The sequence below is a fragment of the Manihot esculenta genome, chromosome 15 (assembly GCF_001659605.2).
Source record: "Manihot esculenta cultivar AM560-2 chromosome 15, M.esculenta_v8, whole genome shotgun sequence".
Classification (NCBI taxonomy): domain Eukaryota; kingdom Viridiplantae; phylum Streptophyta; class Magnoliopsida; order Malpighiales; family Euphorbiaceae; genus Manihot; species Manihot esculenta.
Window position 1 is genome coordinate 1001832 of NC_035175.2, and position 18301 is coordinate 1020132.

An 18301-nucleotide genomic window follows, 5' to 3' on the forward strand; every position below is an offset into this window, starting at 1 on the left:
TGGTTTGTGATTGTGGATGATTAGGTGAGAAGTAAAACTCATGAAATTTGAAACCATCATCACGTCCACTCCATGTTTTGATTATCGTTTATCAATTACCACAAATGAGAACACTTGTGGAACTCTAATTGCATATTCAATGCTGTCCATCTCACATGCATTATTATTATTATTCTTAATTATTTCCTTTTCTGTTTATATCAACAAATGGGTTAATAATTATTTTCAGAAAAAAAAAAAAAAAAAGTTGGTTGTGGTTGAGTCCTTCCTTGCCTTGTCATGCTCCTATATTCATGCTAACCTGTCCATGCAAATAAACAAATCATTAGTAGAAAGATGTCCAAAACTAAGCTAAATTAATTAATCAGATCGTGCATTTGTGCCCTAAAAGCCAGAATGGTACCCCTAGATATCCAAATACCACCACCAAAATCTCGTCTTTTTCTGCTAATCAAAATGTCATGACTTGATTATCACCGTCTATCCAAACTGTCACAACATCACGCTCAGACCTAAATAGATAGAATATTTATAAAAATTAAATTATTTAAATTTAAATTTAATTTATATTAATAACATTGAAATTGAAATAGTTTGGAATCTCATTAAAAATTAATTTAAATTATTTAAATTTATTTTAAATTCAATTATTATTATTTGAATAAAATTTAAATTTATTTAATTTTATATATTTTAATTAATAACTTATATAAAAATATTTTTTATTGATAATTTTTATTTAAAAAATTTAATATTTTTAAAAAATATTTAATTTTTAATTTTTAAATAAAAATATATAAAAACATTATAAATATTATTATAAAATATATTTTTTATATTAAATTAATTATTCATATAAATGAATATAGATATTCTATACTTAAAATTTAAATTTAATTGGAATTTGATACAATCAGTATATATTATTTTTTAAATTTAAATTAATTTTAAATTTAATTATAATTATTTAAATTTATTATATTAAAATTCGATCTGATCGAATATTCAAAAATAATCGATCCGCAACTATCCCTAACTATATTCTAAATGGATAGATCCATAAAACTGTATAATAATGTATTTTTTATAATTGACGGTTCACATTTGCTTTTAAGATAAATCTTGTATGAATGATTATAATTTATTGTTGGCCCATGTATTGACTCTTTGAGAAAAATAATTGGGGTTCAACAGGACAAATCAAAACAGGAAACTTTTGATTTTTGATTTCATCTCAGCCGTTGGATTGAAATATGATTACAGTATTAGTGGCTAACGACGGTACCGTTGAGTGGTCTAATCTGATGCAAACGAACAGCAGAGAAAGAGACGATAGAGAAAAATCCATGGATAGGCAGATAGCAGATAGCAGGATAGGGACTCAACACTAACTTGGGCACCCTCTATAATCATGTGAAATCAGAAATTCAAGAAGGGAAGAGACCCAGCCAGCAATCCTAACTGACGTTTGTATTAAATAACTTAAAAAAACAAAAAAAAAAAAGACTCCCAACGAAAGTGCATTGGGTTGTTAGACTAGCTAGCTTTAGGCTTTAGCTTAGGTTCATGGGTTAGATCTCAGATGAGACAAAGAAATCTGAAGATCTCCATGTGAAAGTCTGGAATCCAACGGTGAATATGATAAGATCAAGCATAAACCCACGGGGTAAGATCCATAAGTTAACATTATCTTATTCTTAATATGACCAGATGCCAAAAAAGAACAAATGAAAATTATTAAAGAAAAAGAGCACTCTTTCTGCAAACAAATAAAAAAAACAAGGGAGCACTATCTGCAACTGGGTTCTTGAAACCCTGCGCAATTATGAACTGAATTGCCATCAAGTATGGAGGAAATGTCCCCAAGAATGTGTCTTGAAAAATTTACAGATTTTATATATCATTAATTCAACCCGTAATGAGTCTATAAATATGGGTGCCTCAGCTGAGGATATGTTGGGTGGTATTCTCAATTCTGGTTCATGTATTGATGAATTGGCAAAAATTGCAGGGGATATGGGTGTTATAAACGACATAATCTCTTCCTCACACTTGATAGATTTGGATATCTCGGTGTACAGTCAAAACAAAAAAGCTTGTGGGTCCCAATTTAATCCGTCAACTAGAACTAGTTATGGGTTTCACCGCAACAAATTACCATCTTCAGACTTCAATCTCTCTCTCTCCACTTTTTATTTTTTTAATTTAAATATAATTTTTTGAAATAGTGTTGATTAAAATCTATTAGAATTTTTAACTAATAACCCTTTGATTAAAATAAAATTTAGAAATAAAATACTAAAAATTAAAATCTCTTATTAAATTTTTAAAAATTAAAAAATATATCAAACAGTAAAAAAAAATTATTTACAATAGTAAAAATTTTAATATAAAAAATTATGCAAAAATTTTTAAAAAAAATAATAAAAGTATAAAATTAATTCCTAAATGATAAAATTTTTATTTTAAATTTTATGAGGAGGAATTTTTGAAAGTTGTGCCTCTCAAAACTCTCTTTTCAAAAAGTTATCATGAGCCTCTAATGAATTTCGGTAATAAAAATCATGTCCGATCCAAATTTACATAAAATTTAAGACTAATTTCTCCGTATCATTCTCTTCGACTTGTAAAAAATTCGATATTGAGTTGTCATCAATATGATAATATTGAAATAGATCTCGATCTTGAGTTGTCATCAACAGGATAATATTGAAATAGATTCGTCACGTTAAACAATTTAAAATTTTTCATATAATCTAGAACGTTAAGAACATATATATTATCATTAATATTTTGTATAATCCAGAATGGACCAATCTTTTTTTGTCAATCTTTTTTCTTTTCTCCACCACGTTCTTTGCACAAATACACCATAACTTGATCACCGACATTGAATAATTTAAAACGTCTATATTTATCCGCTGCAGTTTTATATTTGTTATTAATTTTCGTAAGGCATTGTTGTACCTATTTAAAAACGTTCAAATGTTGATTTGCCAAGTTGGTTGCTGCAATACTATTATAAAAACATATAGGAAGTGCAATAAAGTCAACTGTATGCGCATGAATTTTTCTGTATACAATTGCAAAGAGTGACATTTTTGTAGAGTTATGGACAAAATTGTTGTAAGCAAATTCTGCTTAGGCAAGAGCAAGATCCCAAATAATTTTCTTATCACTACAGATGCAACGCAGAAGATTGACAAGAGTGCGGTTCACCACTTCAGTTTGACCATCAGTTTGAGGACGGGCAATACTACTGTATTAAAGTTCAATCCCAAAATGCTTCCATAATGTCACCGAAAAGTGAGCTAGAAACTTCACATCTCTGTCCGAAGTAACGGTCTTAGAACCTCCTGGAAAAACAGTTTTGCAATATGAGAAGCATAATTAGTTTTTTTGCAACGAATGAAATGCGTCATTTTAGAGAACCTGTCAACAACAACAAAAATAGAATCAGATCTATATTGAGTACGTGAAAGGCCATGAATAAAATCCATAGACAAGTCCTCCCAAGAATGTTCTAGAATAGGCAATGAGTGTATAAGCCCGTATTCTGCGAATGACCTTTCTGAATTTGACAAACTGGGCACTTCTGGACCATCCGACCTGTATCATTTTTTAATTGTGGCTAATAAAAACGCTCCTCTAAACCAGCAATAGCCTTATTACGCCCCAAATGATTACTCAAACTTCCTCCATAGATCTCTCGAATCCATTTTTCTCACAGAGAAGAGCGAGAAATGCATAACCTATTATCTTTAAAAGGAAAGCCATCATGTATCAAGAACCCATTAGTAGGCTGGTGAGCCTGGACCTTTGCTCATATATCAGCAAAATCATAATCTACAGCATATAAATCATTCAGGAATTCAAAATCTACAACCTCATGACTAACTGTAATCAACAAAGCAGCCCTCCTACTCAAAGTGTCTACTACCTTATTACTATGGCCAACCTTTTATTTTCTGACATAATGAAAAGCTCTAAAATAAGTTGTCCATCAAGCATGCATCTTATTCACATGTTTTTGAGTTTTAAAGTGAATCAAAGATTAATAATCTATGTGAATAATAAACTCCCGCTCCATTAGATATTGTTCTCAAATTTTAAAGGTCCTTAATACTGCATATAATTACTGCTCATAAATAGACCATTTCTTCCTAGCATTATTCAATTTCTTACTAAAGAAGGCAATAGGCCTATTAGACTGCGATAACACTCCGCCAATCCCAACTTCACAAGCATCATATTCAGCCTCAAATAGTTTATCAAATTTAGGTAGAGCAAGAATAGTGGCAGAAGTAAGCTTATCTTTAATCTCTTCAAAACTTTTATTGGCAGTGTTAGTCCAAGTAAATTTTTGTAATATCTTTTTCTTCAAACAATCAGTGATAGAGGCAACGATGCTGCTGAGAAATTTTTGATAAACCGCCGATAGAAAGTAGCAAGTCCATGAAAACCGCAAATTTTTGAAATAGTTTTGGGAATGGGCCAGTTCCATATTCCTTCTACCTCATTCTCATCAGTATGTATCCCTTCTGCACTAGCAAGTCCATGAAACAGAACACACTCCATTATATAGATGCATTTTTTTTAAAATTAATAACCAGCTCACTTTCTTGTAAGGCTGTTATGACTTGATGGAGGTGCTGTAAATATTCTTCTTCGCTGCGACTAAAAATCAAGATGTCATCAAAATAAATAACCACGAATTTGCATAAGAAAGGATGCAAAACTTGATTCATAAGTTGTATGAATGTGCTAGGTGCATTCGTCAAACCAAACGGCATAACCAGTCACTCGTACAAGCCTTCCTTAGTTTTGAAGATTGTCTTCTATTCATCTCCCTCCTAAATTCGAACTTGGTGATAGCCACTTTTAAGGTTGATCTTAGAGAAGATTTTAGACCCTAATAACTGGTCCAACATGTCATCCAGCTGAGGAATAGGAAATCGATATTGAACCTTAATTTTATTAATAGCTCTGCTATCCACGCACATTCTCCAAGTTTCATCTTTCTTTGGAACCAATAAGGCAGGGACTCCGCAGGGGCTAATGCTCTCTCAAATGTGCCCCTTCTTCAATAACTCTTCAACCTATTCTTGGAGGATTTTACTTTTCTTTGGACTCATTTTGTAATGAGGTAGATTCAATAATTTTGATCCAAAAATGAGATCAATCCGATGTTGAATATCCCGCAAAGATAGAAGCTTTGAGGGTTCCTCCACTACCCTAGAAAACTCCTTCAACAACTCTTTGATGGGTGGTGGTAAAGATGGTGCATCCTCCATTGCATCTTTTGCTTTCACTAATAAAGCCAATGTGCCTCCAGATTTCTCAATTGCACTTGATAGCCTTTGCACCCCGTAGAAATAGTAATAACAGTTTTCCTTTCCACTTTAGAATGTTTTGCAAAACCAGAAGGTAAAATGACAATCTTCTTCTGATTCCATGTAAATATGTATGTATTCTCCTTCCCTTGATGCAATGCATCAACATCAAATTGCAAAGGTTGACCTAACAAAATTCCACAGGAATCCATATCCACAACATCGCAATTAACAGATTCAGTGTAAAATTTACCGATCGAAATAGGCACACTACAGATTCTGTTGACTTCAATTGTCGAATCTTTCTTAATCCACCCATCTTTGTATGGCGAAGGGTGAGGCTATGTACGCAACTACAGCTTCTCCACCAATTGCTTAGCTAGCAGATTCTCACAACTGTAACTATCGATAATTATCTGCAAATCGCTTCTCCCACTCGACACTTCGCTTGGAAAATCTTCATCTTTTGTATCTCATCCTCCTGTTTCGTCGAGTATAGAATTTTCTTCACCATATAGATAACCTCTCCATCTTCAGAACCAGCAATAGATCCATCATCATCATCCACTTCCTCCTTAGATTCAACCACTTGCTCAACCAAATTAACATGTTGGCGATCATTATTAACTTCTCTACATTCTAGACAATTATTCGATCGATGACCAGGTTGCTTGCAGCGATAACATATATCTCCCGTTGGTTTCTGATAAGGATTGGTTTTGTCTCCTTTGTCTGTTGTAGTAGCAACTGCTTTTCTCTTACTGTCTCTCCTTTCTTCCACAGTATTCTGAGAATTGTCAGAATTTACAAACCCTAGAAGGCTGTCCACTGTAATTGCCTCTATACTACTGATTTCCTGTCGAATCAAAATTTCTATAATTAAAATTCTGATTAGACTGATGTCGAGGCTGCCAATCAACACGTTCTTCTGCTCTTTTTGCCATCTCAATAACATATGTCAAAGTGAAAATCGCAGCTACTCCCATCATACAACGAATTTCGTGATTCAGGCCCTTTTGATAATGAGCAACTTGTTGGGCTTTATTCTCACAGTGTTCACACATCGCCTGCAACCTCAAAAACTCCTCTATATATTTATCCACCCTTCGCCTCTCTTGAATACAGTCATGATACTAGTTATATAAAACTTGAGCCTGATCACCATGCAAGAATCGTTGTTTAATCATCTGCTTCATCAACAACCAATTTCGTATAGGTTTCAGCCTCTTGCGATAGCGTTCATTTTGAATAGAATAACCATGCTACTGCATCACCTTTTAATTTATAAGTCACAATCAGAACCTTTCAATCCTTTTCTATGTTTATAACTTCAAAAAACCGATCAACCTCTACTAACCAATCAAGAACAGATTCTACATTAAACGAACCATAAAAGTTTTAAAGGTCTATCTTTATCTTGTAACCTTCGTGATAATCCTGTTGGGGATTTGCAGCTACAAGATTAGCGATCAAAGGATCAGCAACCATAGAATTTGGAATTGGTTGTGGGCATTCGGTTGCGGCGAGTTGGTTGTTACCCTGTTGTAGGGCTAGCTGTTCGATCATCTCCCTCAATTTTGCCAAGGCTGCCTCAATTACAGCGAGTCACGTCTCTTGGTTGTCGGCCATGAATGAACTTCGCTCTGATACCAATTTGAAATAGGACTTATTAGATTTTGTCAAAAATTTTAACCAATAACGTTTGACTAAGACAGAATTTAAAAACGAAAGGTTAGAAGCCGAAATCTTTTATTGAATTATTAAAAATTGAAAAGTGTGTCAAACAGTGAAGAAAAGAGCTATTTATAATAGCAAAAATCATATTATGAAAAATTACAAAAAAATCTAAAAAAATAATAAAAATACAAAATTAACTCTCTAAACGATAGAATTTTCGTAACGAATTTTGTGACAATCTTGTGGCCCTACCCATATTTTTGAAAGTCGTATATTTCAATTTTTTTTTTTGAAAAGTTATCATGAACCTTTAACGGATATTGACAAGCAAAAATTAAATTCAGTCCAAATCTACCATAAAATTTAAAATTAATTACTCCGCATCACTTTTATCTCTCATAAGAAAGCTCTCACCTCTCTCTTTCAGTTGCTCTTTGCTTTCAAAGTCAGGGGAAAATTCAGCCTTTGGCCGTTGATTCTCCCCAATGTTTCTTGGTTTAAGTTGTAGATAGCCTTTTTTTTTTTTCACGGTGTTTTATTTCACTTTAATTTAACTTTTGTTATGTTGCTTAGTTCCCCTGTGAGAATGGGATTTTAGTTTTTATTTCAACCGATCTGTGAGAGTTTACTTATAGTAGATCCTTCTCTCCATGTAGTTCTTGTAGCCACACTGGCAAGTTGGCTAGCACTTAGACCTTGGAGGGCTCCCCTTATTCAAGTTTATGAAAGCTCGGTATCATGTTCTGCTAGTCCTCCCTCAGCAGCAAGTGCAGTTATAGTCACCTGCTGATGATGTTCGATTCTCATTGTCAAGCATGCGGCAGTGGAAAAGATGTGGCGCCGGTGCTCAAGTCATTTGAAATGATATATTTATTATTCAGTTTCAATGTTTTCGTTATTAATAAATTATTTTTTATATTTTTTAAAAATATATTAAAATATTTTTTTATTAATAAAATAATGTATTCATCTTCTTTTTTATTAAAAATAAATAAAAAATAAAAAAGAATTTTTGAAATATAATTTTATTCTCAAATAAATAAAAAATAAAAAATATTTTAATAAATTTAACTTAATAATAATAATAACAAAAAATTAAATAATAAATCTCTGAGCTTTTTATAATAAACTACAGTAAATTATTAAAGAGGAAAAATGAATAACCTACAGTAAAATTATGCAACGGACAACCTAAGAAACATGAAATAATGGGGACTACGGTGTTCCCACGGCCGCTCGGCAAATGGACACGTAGTATGTGACCAAAATATTAAAAACTTGATCTAATCAATAGCATAGAAGGAATCTGGGCAGGAGCTTATTCCTCTTCTAATTCTAAATAATAATAAATTATTAGATAGCAAACTTAAGAGAGGGCTATAAGCTTGAGGGTTGGGACAGGCTTTAGGAGATTCTTGTGTATGGAAGAGGGCAAAGGAAGAGAGGCCCTCGGATATATTAGGGTTTTGGTTGCACTTTTTGCTTGTCTTGTTTACAACTTTATAAAAATATATAATAGGTTAAGTCAGGATTCCACGTGCTCCTGGGGACTCTCCCCTCAGTCCCTCTCCCAACCTTGCTTCAATTCAATGCCTTATTTTTTTTTATTACACTCGATTACACTCTCTGACCATTTGTGCCCTTTCTTTTGTTTGCATCTCTCTGCTGCTGCTCTCTCTCTTTCTCTCTCTCTCTCTCTCTCTCTCAAGAAAAAGCAAAAACTAGTGAAAAGCCCCCTCTGGGTGCCTAAAAAGACCACCTTCAAGAAAAAAGATTTCTACCCTGGAACTGAAAAGATTTTTGCAAGAATCGTCGATATAGATTATGATGGATGGAATCATCAAAGGAGGTGTTGGTGGTGGGGGCGGAGGTGGTAGAGTTGGTATTGGGGAAGAAGATATGGGTGATGGTATGCAATGCAGTGATCATCCTTACAGAAACAATCCAGGTGGGATCTGTGCTTTTTGCCTCCAAGAAAAGCTTGGCAAGCTGGTTTCTTCCTCTTTTCCTTTACCTATTCGTGGCTCTTCTTCTTCATCTTCTTCTCCTTCTTTTAGATCTGACATTGGTGCTGGTGTTGGTGCAAGCAATGGTGGTGGTGGTGCTCCTTCACTTTCTCTTGCTGCGCGCCCCACATCTACAAAAGGTAGGAATGAAGGTGGCAATAATGGTCACTATCAAGAATACTACACGAGGAGGGCCAGGATCCCTTTTCTTTTGGCTAAAAAGAAGAAGAAAATCATGGTCGCATCAGATCGTGATATTATTTTCAAGCGAAGCAAATCTACTACAACCCCTGGAAGAAACCATTTCTTGTATGCTTCCACTTCCACTGACGATGGCGAGGATTTTAGCCCAAGAAGAAAGGGTGGGTTCTGGTCATTTCTTTATCTCTCATCCTCGAAGTTTAGTGCTACCAAGAAAACAGATAAGGTGTCATCATTAACAGTAACAGCATCAACATCAGCATTAGCTTCAGTATCAACAGCAGCAGCAGCAACAACAACAAATGGGTCTATGGTGAAGCCGAAGGAGAAGTGCTTGGGGTCTTCTTTGTCCAAAAAAGGAGACATTGTGGTAGTTGAAGATGATGACAGTCCCAATAGTCAAGCCACTGCCTCTGCTTCATCTTTTGAAAGAAAGGTGTCGAGATCCAGATCTGTAGGATGTGGAAGCAGGAGCTTCTCTGGTGACTTCTTTGAGAGAATCTCAACTGGGTTTGGAGATTGCACTCTTAGGAGAGTGGAGTCGCAAAGGGAAGGCAAGCCAAAGGTCCCTGCGGCCGCCTCTAACATGAAAGAAAGAGTCAAGTGTGGTGGCATCTTTGGTGGGTTCATGATCACTTCCTCATCTTCATCATCATCATCTTCATCTTATTGGGTTTCGTCGTCAGCAGAAGACGTTAATGGGAAACCAGGAGCTGGGGTTGCAGCCGGGACTCTTGCTCATGGTAGGAGTAGAAGCTGGGGTTGGGCATTTGCTAGTCCAATGAGAGCTTTTAGCAAGCCTTCTTCAAAAGATGGCAAGAGAGACATCAGAGAAGCTTCTAATAAGAACACTGCTCCAAACTTAAGTGCCATTCCTTCATTGTTAGCTGTGAGAGGCTAAAAAGAGAAGAATCAAGTGCTTGTTGGGTTACAATACACAGTACATCTGGTCATCTTTGTTTATTTCTCTATGTTTATTATCTCTATCTTGGTCTCAGTTTCATAAGTAGTGTCACACTTGTATTTTTCTTCCTCTTAAATTGATGGTCATATTTGCTAATTATTCTCTTTTAGATAGTTTCCATGTGTGGTGTGGGTTGAAAAGACTCCATCAAAAGCTCAGGGGAGTCTGGCTGAGTATGGACTCGTTGGAGAAGGGAGGTGAAATGTTGACCAATACAACATGTGCTTGTCAGTTCACAATCACTTCTGCTATTTGCCGGAAGGTTTTGTGTTGAGTTTGTATTCTTTAATATCTTATTAGTGTTATTTTGTATTCTGTATCTGATCAAGTGACAGAAAGTAATGTGTTTTTAATATCGATTGCATTTAGCAACGGCAACGACTAGCTTTGAACATTCACATGGGCACACATGTCCTCTGGTCTATGATCCTATTTTACCTATCATTACCTTGTTATGGTTTATAGCCATCCTCCTCTACCATCTATAATTTTATTGATAGTACTCTTGTTGGGTTTGTGTTTTAATTGTCCATTTTGTGACTCGTTATGTAGACAATAAATTCTTGGTAGTTCCTGTTTGCCAGCTACTTCAACTACTGTGCAAGCATTAGGTTACTATATTTACTTGTAGAAGCTCTTAAAATCATACAGCTTTGCTTGTACAATTGCAGATCAAAGGCAATGTTATGAATACAGATCGTTTCAATGCTAATCCAATCCACTGTTTCAATAATATAGACACAGAAGGTAGAAATTAGTTTGACAAGGTTTAAAAGAAATTGTGTAATACTTGCTCGGAAGAGATAAACTACCAAGTGCCAAGCAAAGAAGTTAAAAATCTGAAAAATCATGAAAGGGGAGACAAAGGGCGGGCTTCGATGAAGTATGCAAATGGAAAAAGACAAGCAGAAAGGCTGCCTAAGGGGACAATGAACATTAATGTGTGGACCCATAAAACATGTACTTGTCTTTAACCCACAAGGGCTTAGATTTTCTCCAAGCTGAAGGGGTGCCCACCCCACACCCACAAAGCCGAAGGTACTCCTACAACTCAATTAGAGTTTGGGTCATTGGGAAGGTGCAAAAGTTGTTTGGATCCTGTGAAGGCTAAAGAAAGAGCTATTTGTGCCCACATAGTGAAATTCAGTTCTACATCTGCATGCAATTTGGGCTCATGTGCTGTGTAATTTTGCTATCAAGATGAGGACCCAACAGAGAAAAGGAACAAAAGTGTCCCTATTTGAGCAGTGTCTGTGCCAAGTTATATTTTGGTCAAATATTTAGTACAGTATCAAGGGTGATCTCTTTATCTTCCATTTCTCTTTCGATGACATTGATATTTAAAGCCATATGACACCTCTTCCTAAAGCTTATTGAAATAGCCATACTAATATGACTTTGCTCTTTCTTTCTTATCTTTTCAATGCTCCATTGCCATTTCTTCAATGAAAAAAGTTCCAATCTTTTATTCAAAAATTGGTGTGAAAGAGGTGAAAAGTTTATAAAAAGTCTGGGAGTAAAAAAGAAAAGTTCATTCCTTTTCATATACTTTATGGATCTTTTAACAGCAAATTCAGCCAAAAATGAATTAGGGTAAATTAAGCAGGCCTTTCAAATGGGTCTCTTATGACCAGTCGCAGTTTAGCAGAGATGAATATGATTAAAGGGATAGAGCTAATGAGGTAGTTAATGGGCTAATTAATCTGGTATTAAAGAGGCCCGTCAAGTCTTAATTTTCAGCCCACACATTAATGGATGGGCAAGAATTTCGCCTAGAAAAGTCTCTCTCTCTCTCTACTCCCTCTTTCTCTAAATTTAATTTCTTGATGCTGTCCCTGCTTGGTGCTTTTAATTCTCTAAATTGTTGGATTTTTCTTTTTAATTAAATATTTAAAAAACATTAAATTCCTTTTAAATAATAAAAATTTGAACAATATAAAAAAATATTTTATAAAATTTTATTTTATAAAATCTTTGTTTATTCTAACTGCGGCCAAATAAAATATTTGAGGTCATAACCAATATAAAAGTTAAATGAGATTTATGCATGTCTTATTATTTTTTTCGGAAGACAACATTGAATGGCACAGTTGGCTGCTTTATAAAAAAATTATGATTGTTGGATATATGAGGTTTATCTTTATGAATCGAAAAATCAAATTTTCATAGCAAAAGAAAGAAGAAAAACATTCTAACTAAGAAGTGACATATCTCTGCATCAGATTAACTCAACTATATTACAAGATGCCAAGAAAGGACTAGTTGTAGAATGAATTCGAAGCTGACACTGCAGAAGGTAGGTATTCTCCTGAGAAATGGATTCACAAGAAGAGCACTCTTTTGAAGCTCTCGTTGCTCAGGTGGTGAAGACGGTTTTGCAGATGATCGTGGAGAATTCACCTGTGGCCCTCTTTTGGGTTTGCACTGTCTTTTCGTTTAAGACATAATTTCATTTTAGTTATTACATGGAAGTGGGCACAGGCTACAATCCTTGAATTTAGACACCATCCATTTTGGTAATGGTGGGTGGGTGCACGTGCACATGATTGAGGTGTGGATTGCAGAATTCCAAGCTTTTTATCACGCCGTTGATGTGATTGCTGATTCCCGATTGGTTTCATTTTCCAAAGGAGCCTTTCAACTTCAAATACTATTCGCCGTTCGCCACCATGAGAAAGGAAAAATGGTGAGGAAATGAATTTTTTTTTTAAAATTTGGAATAAAGGAAAATATTGAAGGGAAAGAAAATAAAGTGTATTTTTCTTTTATTATTTTTCTTCTTTAATTTGAAGATGAAGTAACTAAGGAGAAAATGTAATTTAATCGATAAATTATATATGTATTCTTATCCTTTATTTCAACTTTTTAAAATAATTTATCTTATTAAAAATATTATGGTATTTTTGAAAAAAATTACTACTCTTTCCTCTTCTCAATTAAGGAAATTAAACATTTTTCAAGTTCTTTTTAATGGGAGAGAAATTTAGTAATATTGTTTGTTATTATTTTCCTTCATTTCCCATTTTGTATCCGAAGTGCAAAACAACTGGGTTCTGCTTAGACCAGCTTCAAATTAGCCATTGTAGTACATCCTGGTAGTGTCTCAGACGTTTTTGTTTAATTATCGTCTGCAAGTGAGATAGGTTTTTTCCTTCTATCCCTCGTATGGGACACCTTGTTGCTCCATAACTAAAGAGGGCTCCATTCAAGGAGCTGTGCACAGTTCCTACTGCTAGAGCGGAAATTTGGTATTTTTTCCATTACAGTAGTTCAAACACTATTGGGAAGTTCTTAGTCAATTCATAGACGGTAGAACTGTGCATTCCAGTGTTGACCTCATCTTATTCAGCTGCTTATCATCCATGTCAAGGATTTAGATCTTTATTTAGTAAGAGAGAAGTAAATCAAGGAAGTAATACTTTTTAGAAAATGTAAAAATCTCTTTTTAAGTTATCTTTTTGACAAATAGAGCATTATATTTCTCTCATGCAGGATTTGATAAGTTTTCAATTCATCCTTCAAACTTTTTAATTTGAAATTGTATTATAAACATTAATTTTTACAACTCAAAAATAATTTTAAGTCCTATGAAGTTAATTTATATATTGAACACATTTATACTAAGGGGAAATATACTTTGCATAAAGTAGGATATTTTGAACTAAATAATGCCTTAGCCTCAACTTAAGGTACTCAGGATAAGTATGCAAAGTAGTGATGCTTGATTGCTTGCTATCAAGATATTACTTGCCTGCAAATTCCATTTATGCAACAGCATTAAATTTATGCTCGGTGCCATAAAAGACAGATTTCCCATCTCAACTTTCACCCCAGCTGACACAACTAGTACACCAATCGCACGATCCAAATCCATATATCTGTGCCATGGCCTTTAGCCAACACAAAGTTAACGAGTGTGATCTTCCTTCTTGGTTATGGTTGTAACAAGCTTACCTGAATCCCTAATGCTCTCTGTATGAACCTCCTAGCACTTAGCACATCGCTTTTACCATGCTGGGTGAAGCAGCATGCGTGCTTTTGTACCTTGCATACAGAAGAAAAGCAGCTACGTGTATACTAGAGTTCACTTGCTACCGGCCTCCCAATTCTAATAGATATCCACATCTATGTTCCTTAAGCATGTCAACCTTAACAGCAGATCTCATCCCAATAGCATTGGTTTCCAAATCAAGATGCTAGAAAAATCAGGCTTTGGCGAGGAAACCTTAATTCTTGAATCTTTTGCTGAAACCCCTACAAGAAACAGTCTCTCTTACGCCACAAAGGAGGCTGCAACAATAATAATTGCTATGTTTGCGCCTGCACCATTTCTTAGTACAATAATAATTAACAAATTCTATAACCTGCCGAGCATGGGATGCAGCGTGGAATAGCATCCATTGGACTGGCCAGAGACCTATTTAGGGTTCATCAAAATTCATTGGCTCTCCTTGTAAGTACAGAAATACTAAATCGTAATTGGTATACTGGCAAGGATGCCTCCGTGTTGTTAACTAATCGTCTTTCCGGAACTGGAGCAGCCATACTGATGTCTAGCTGATTTCAGGACAAGAAAAATGCAAAATAGAGCAATTGAAGTGGGTACTTTCAATAATGCATCAGACGCTAATATTTTCACACGCAACAAACTCCCATACACCAAATTTCTATAGTGCTTTTGAACAGTTCACCATACATTAGTTACATACACGCTGGAGGAAAAACTGTAATTCATGCCGTTGAAAGAGGCTTACCCTTGAAGAAGCGGGACACTGAGGCCTCTAAGATGACAGTCTACAGATTTGGAAATAGTCCATCTTCTTCTATATGGTATGATCTTTTCTACATAGAAGCTAAGGTTAGGATGATAAGAGGTGATAGGGTCTGGCAAATTGCTTTTGGAAGTGGGTTCAAGTGCAATAGTGCAGTATGGAAATGCATCTACAATGCAACGGCTGGTATATCAAGCATATGGACAAATGAAATAAACAAATTGCCAGTAGAGACATCTGCTAATAAAATGAATAGAAATTTATTCAAGTAGAATATATTGCTAGGTTTAACAAATTTCTTGAATGTATTTTCTAAAAATCTATAAAAATGATGAATGCTTAAGCACAGAGCTTTTCTTCCAAATTCTAACAAACTTGCGACTTATCAATGTGACATGAAGCCACAAGATATTCCAGGCCACCGTCAGATGCGGAAAAAGATCAATGTTCCCATGGAAACGAGGAACTTTATTACGGGTGTCATACCAATAATAATTTCTCAAGAAAGGATAAGAGTGATATAAATAATCAAGGCAAGCATTCTTGTTTTAACAAAAAAATCCTGAACAAAGTAAATAACTCTGACAAAATTTCGATGTTTCAACTTCCAAAAATTCGAAAGAGACCATAGATCAAGTAATAAACATCACCTACAAAGAGGGAAAAATTAGATAGAAGCATGAAAAGAACAAACTGATAATCTATTCTTCATCCTCGCCTTCATTCTCGGCAATGTTAAAGTATCTCAGCTCATAAACATTACGATCCTTGTTGGAAGCAATGACCCTAAGCCAATCCCGCACATTGTGCTTCTTCAAGTACTTCTTTGTCAAGTATTTCAGATATCTGCAAAGGCAAAAAATGATAATCAACCAAAGATGATGCACTCATTGGGGTCTCATGAGAAGGTTGAAGAAAAAGATGTGTAATAAAAGGCAGCTCAGCAAACAAAATATAAATAAAATATCCATGCAACACTGGCCCCCACACAAGCAAAGATATAAAATTTCATCTTAATATGCCAAACTTTAATCCTTAGATACGCATGCGAACAAATAAATATTGAACTATGCTGCTTAATGTTTCTAATTAGTATAATGGAATAACGTCTGATACATGAAAAGGTCTTTGCACTGTTAAAATGCACAAGGTCAAATGCTGCAGTCTTTTTTCAATAGCAATGTAACAGACCATGTGTAAATACTTCCGAGTATTCTGCCAATTCCAACGTAATAGCTGATTACGGGTTCTAACAAGTAACCATAACAAACAAGACACGCACACACCAAAAAAAAAAATGTAAAGATGGAATTTACCGTTTGGAGAAGTTGGAGTCACATGTGACCGTGACCTTGAACTTTTCACGGGTGACGGTGACGGAATCACCGAGAGCCCCGGCTTTGCCACCGACTTTGATGCGCTCCTGAAGGAACTTTTCGAGAGAGGCAATGTCCATAATCTTATCCTCGACCGGCTTCGAGCAATCAATAGTAAATGTAGCTCCCTTCTTCTTCCCCTTGGCTCCACCGGCCCCGGCAGCTCCACCTCTACTCATTTTCTTCACTTCTCTTTAATTGGAATAGCTATATACACAGAAAACAGGAAACAAGATACAATCAACGGATATATAAACATACATTCACCCACACCGAGGGCAACAAATAGAGAAAGAGAGAGGAGTTTACCGACTGGCTAGAGATGGTGCTTTAGGGTTTTGGAGCGCCGCAGTAACGAAGAGAAACAGAAACAGGAGGATTGCAGTAGGGTTTTATCACCAGGGCAACCCCAATCTCACTCGTCCGGACCATTGGGCTGTTGATCGCAGATCCGCGCCAACTTATTCTGGCCTCGCAGGGTTACAGCCAGCCCAAAATTTTTGCCAGAAGGTAGTCAGCCCAAAATCTAATCGTAAATGTAATTAATCATGGATAATTAATTTGTTATAAATAATCATGGATGATTAAAAAAAAATAAGTAGATAAATGTAATTATACTTTTTTATATTGAGGAACAAGAATAATTAATTTGGGGCTATCCTGACTTAAAAACATATTATTCACTTAGAAATCCAAATTCAAATATTTATATTCCAATTCCTTACTAAAAAAATTAATAACAGTCTCTCTGGCCGCAATTTGGACTACAAAACCGTACAAAATCTCTAATAATTTCCAACTCAACCAGTTTCTTGACAAACTATACATTGGTTGCCAGTGAACAATTGGGTTGGGGATCCATTACATTTCATAATCAATAGAAGCAAAAAGAAGCTTTCTGCAAATTTATTAATATCTACGTTTATTGCTCAACTCTCACACAAGTAACTATATTTTAGCAACAATGATGTTTTATTTAATTACTTGAATTAATACCTTTTACAAAACGTGATACTTCCCCCTGTAGAGTGAAATCAAGCCCTGCCATAAGGAGAAATAACCTCTTAAACGAATGAACAAAGCAAAGAAAGTGAAGAAAGCGGTCTTGAACGGCTGATATCGCCATGGGGTAAACGAACCCCTCTTCGGCTCGACTGATTCTACCATAGAGGTTAAGGATAGACAATAATTCCCCATATGCTTTAAAGAATAGAAAATTGTCATTGGCAATGAGTAGGCTTGTTATTCTGCTGCTTGCTGATACCCTCCCACATTCTGCTATGTTCCTCTCAACCATTTCACAGTGAAAATTACTTATCATTTGTTGCAACCATCATAGCTGCTTTGGCAAGATTTTACCGGCTATAGTTTGTTCATAAGAGAAAAGAGGAAAAACTGTGTAACTGAAGGGTGCTAGTTGATGAATTACAATTCAAGTATATGAAGTCTTCACTACTCCCATTGTTAGTATAATTCTGCCTTTCTCTGTTACTATTGACACTGGGGCTTGTATTTTTTTCTCCATTCCTGCAACATTCTTGCTGTCACCGGAAATTTCAACTCTTTCTTTACAATTAAGAATTTCGTAAAAATTTAATTTAATTGATTTCTTTTCAAATAATTATCTAAGTTTTGAACCCTCAACTACTGAACTTGCACTGTAGGGCCAGTCTCTGTGCACAACAGTAGAATTTGATTGGATTGTTTTGCATCGTCCAACTCTTTATTTGTGTATGATCTTTCTCTCTCTCTCTCTCCCTATTTGTATCAAAAGAGGTTTATAAAAACCAGCAACCTGTATGCCTGAATCCATGCAGGCTATGTAAAGCTTCCCCCGGAATGCTCTCATGCACCTCACCTTCTTAGTCTTGCTTATATCCCTGATTATTCTGGATCAATCAAACACCTGCTAAATGACAAGTCCACTGGTAAGTCAGCATAGCCACTGAAAAGCAGTCCCCTGTCGTAGGTG

The 18301-nt window shown here is 35.2% G+C and overlaps 2 protein-coding genes and 1 pseudogene across 2 annotated transcripts; 2 read left to right on the forward strand and 1 right to left on the reverse strand.

The window, feature by feature from the left end:
- The first annotated feature begins 8437 nt into the window (after positions 1 to 8437).
- On the forward strand, positions 8438 to 10553 carry LOC110601961. Its single transcript, XM_021739378.2, has one exon. The coding sequence runs from the start codon at positions 8835 to 8837 to the stop codon at positions 10116 to 10118; it is 1284 nt and encodes a 427-aa protein (XP_021595070.1). The 5' UTR covers positions 8438 to 8834; the 3' UTR covers positions 10119 to 10553.
- Positions 10554 to 14192: 3639 nt separating this feature from the next.
- Positions 14193 to 14769, forward strand: LOC110601495 (annotated as a pseudogene).
- A 679-nt stretch (positions 14770 to 15448) lies between these two features.
- LOC110601071 (60S ribosomal protein L22-2) lies at positions 15449 to 16793 on the reverse strand. Its single transcript, XM_021738075.2, has 3 exons — positions 16639 to 16793; positions 16270 to 16536; positions 15449 to 15799 (listed from the first exon to the last, which is right to left on the reverse strand). Exons 2-3 carry the CDS (start codon positions 16506 to 16508, stop codon positions 15655 to 15657), a joined length of 384 nt encoding a protein of 127 aa, XP_021593767.1. The 5' UTR covers positions 16509 to 16536; positions 16639 to 16793; the 3' UTR covers positions 15449 to 15654.
- Positions 16794 to 18301: the final 1508 nt, after the last annotated feature.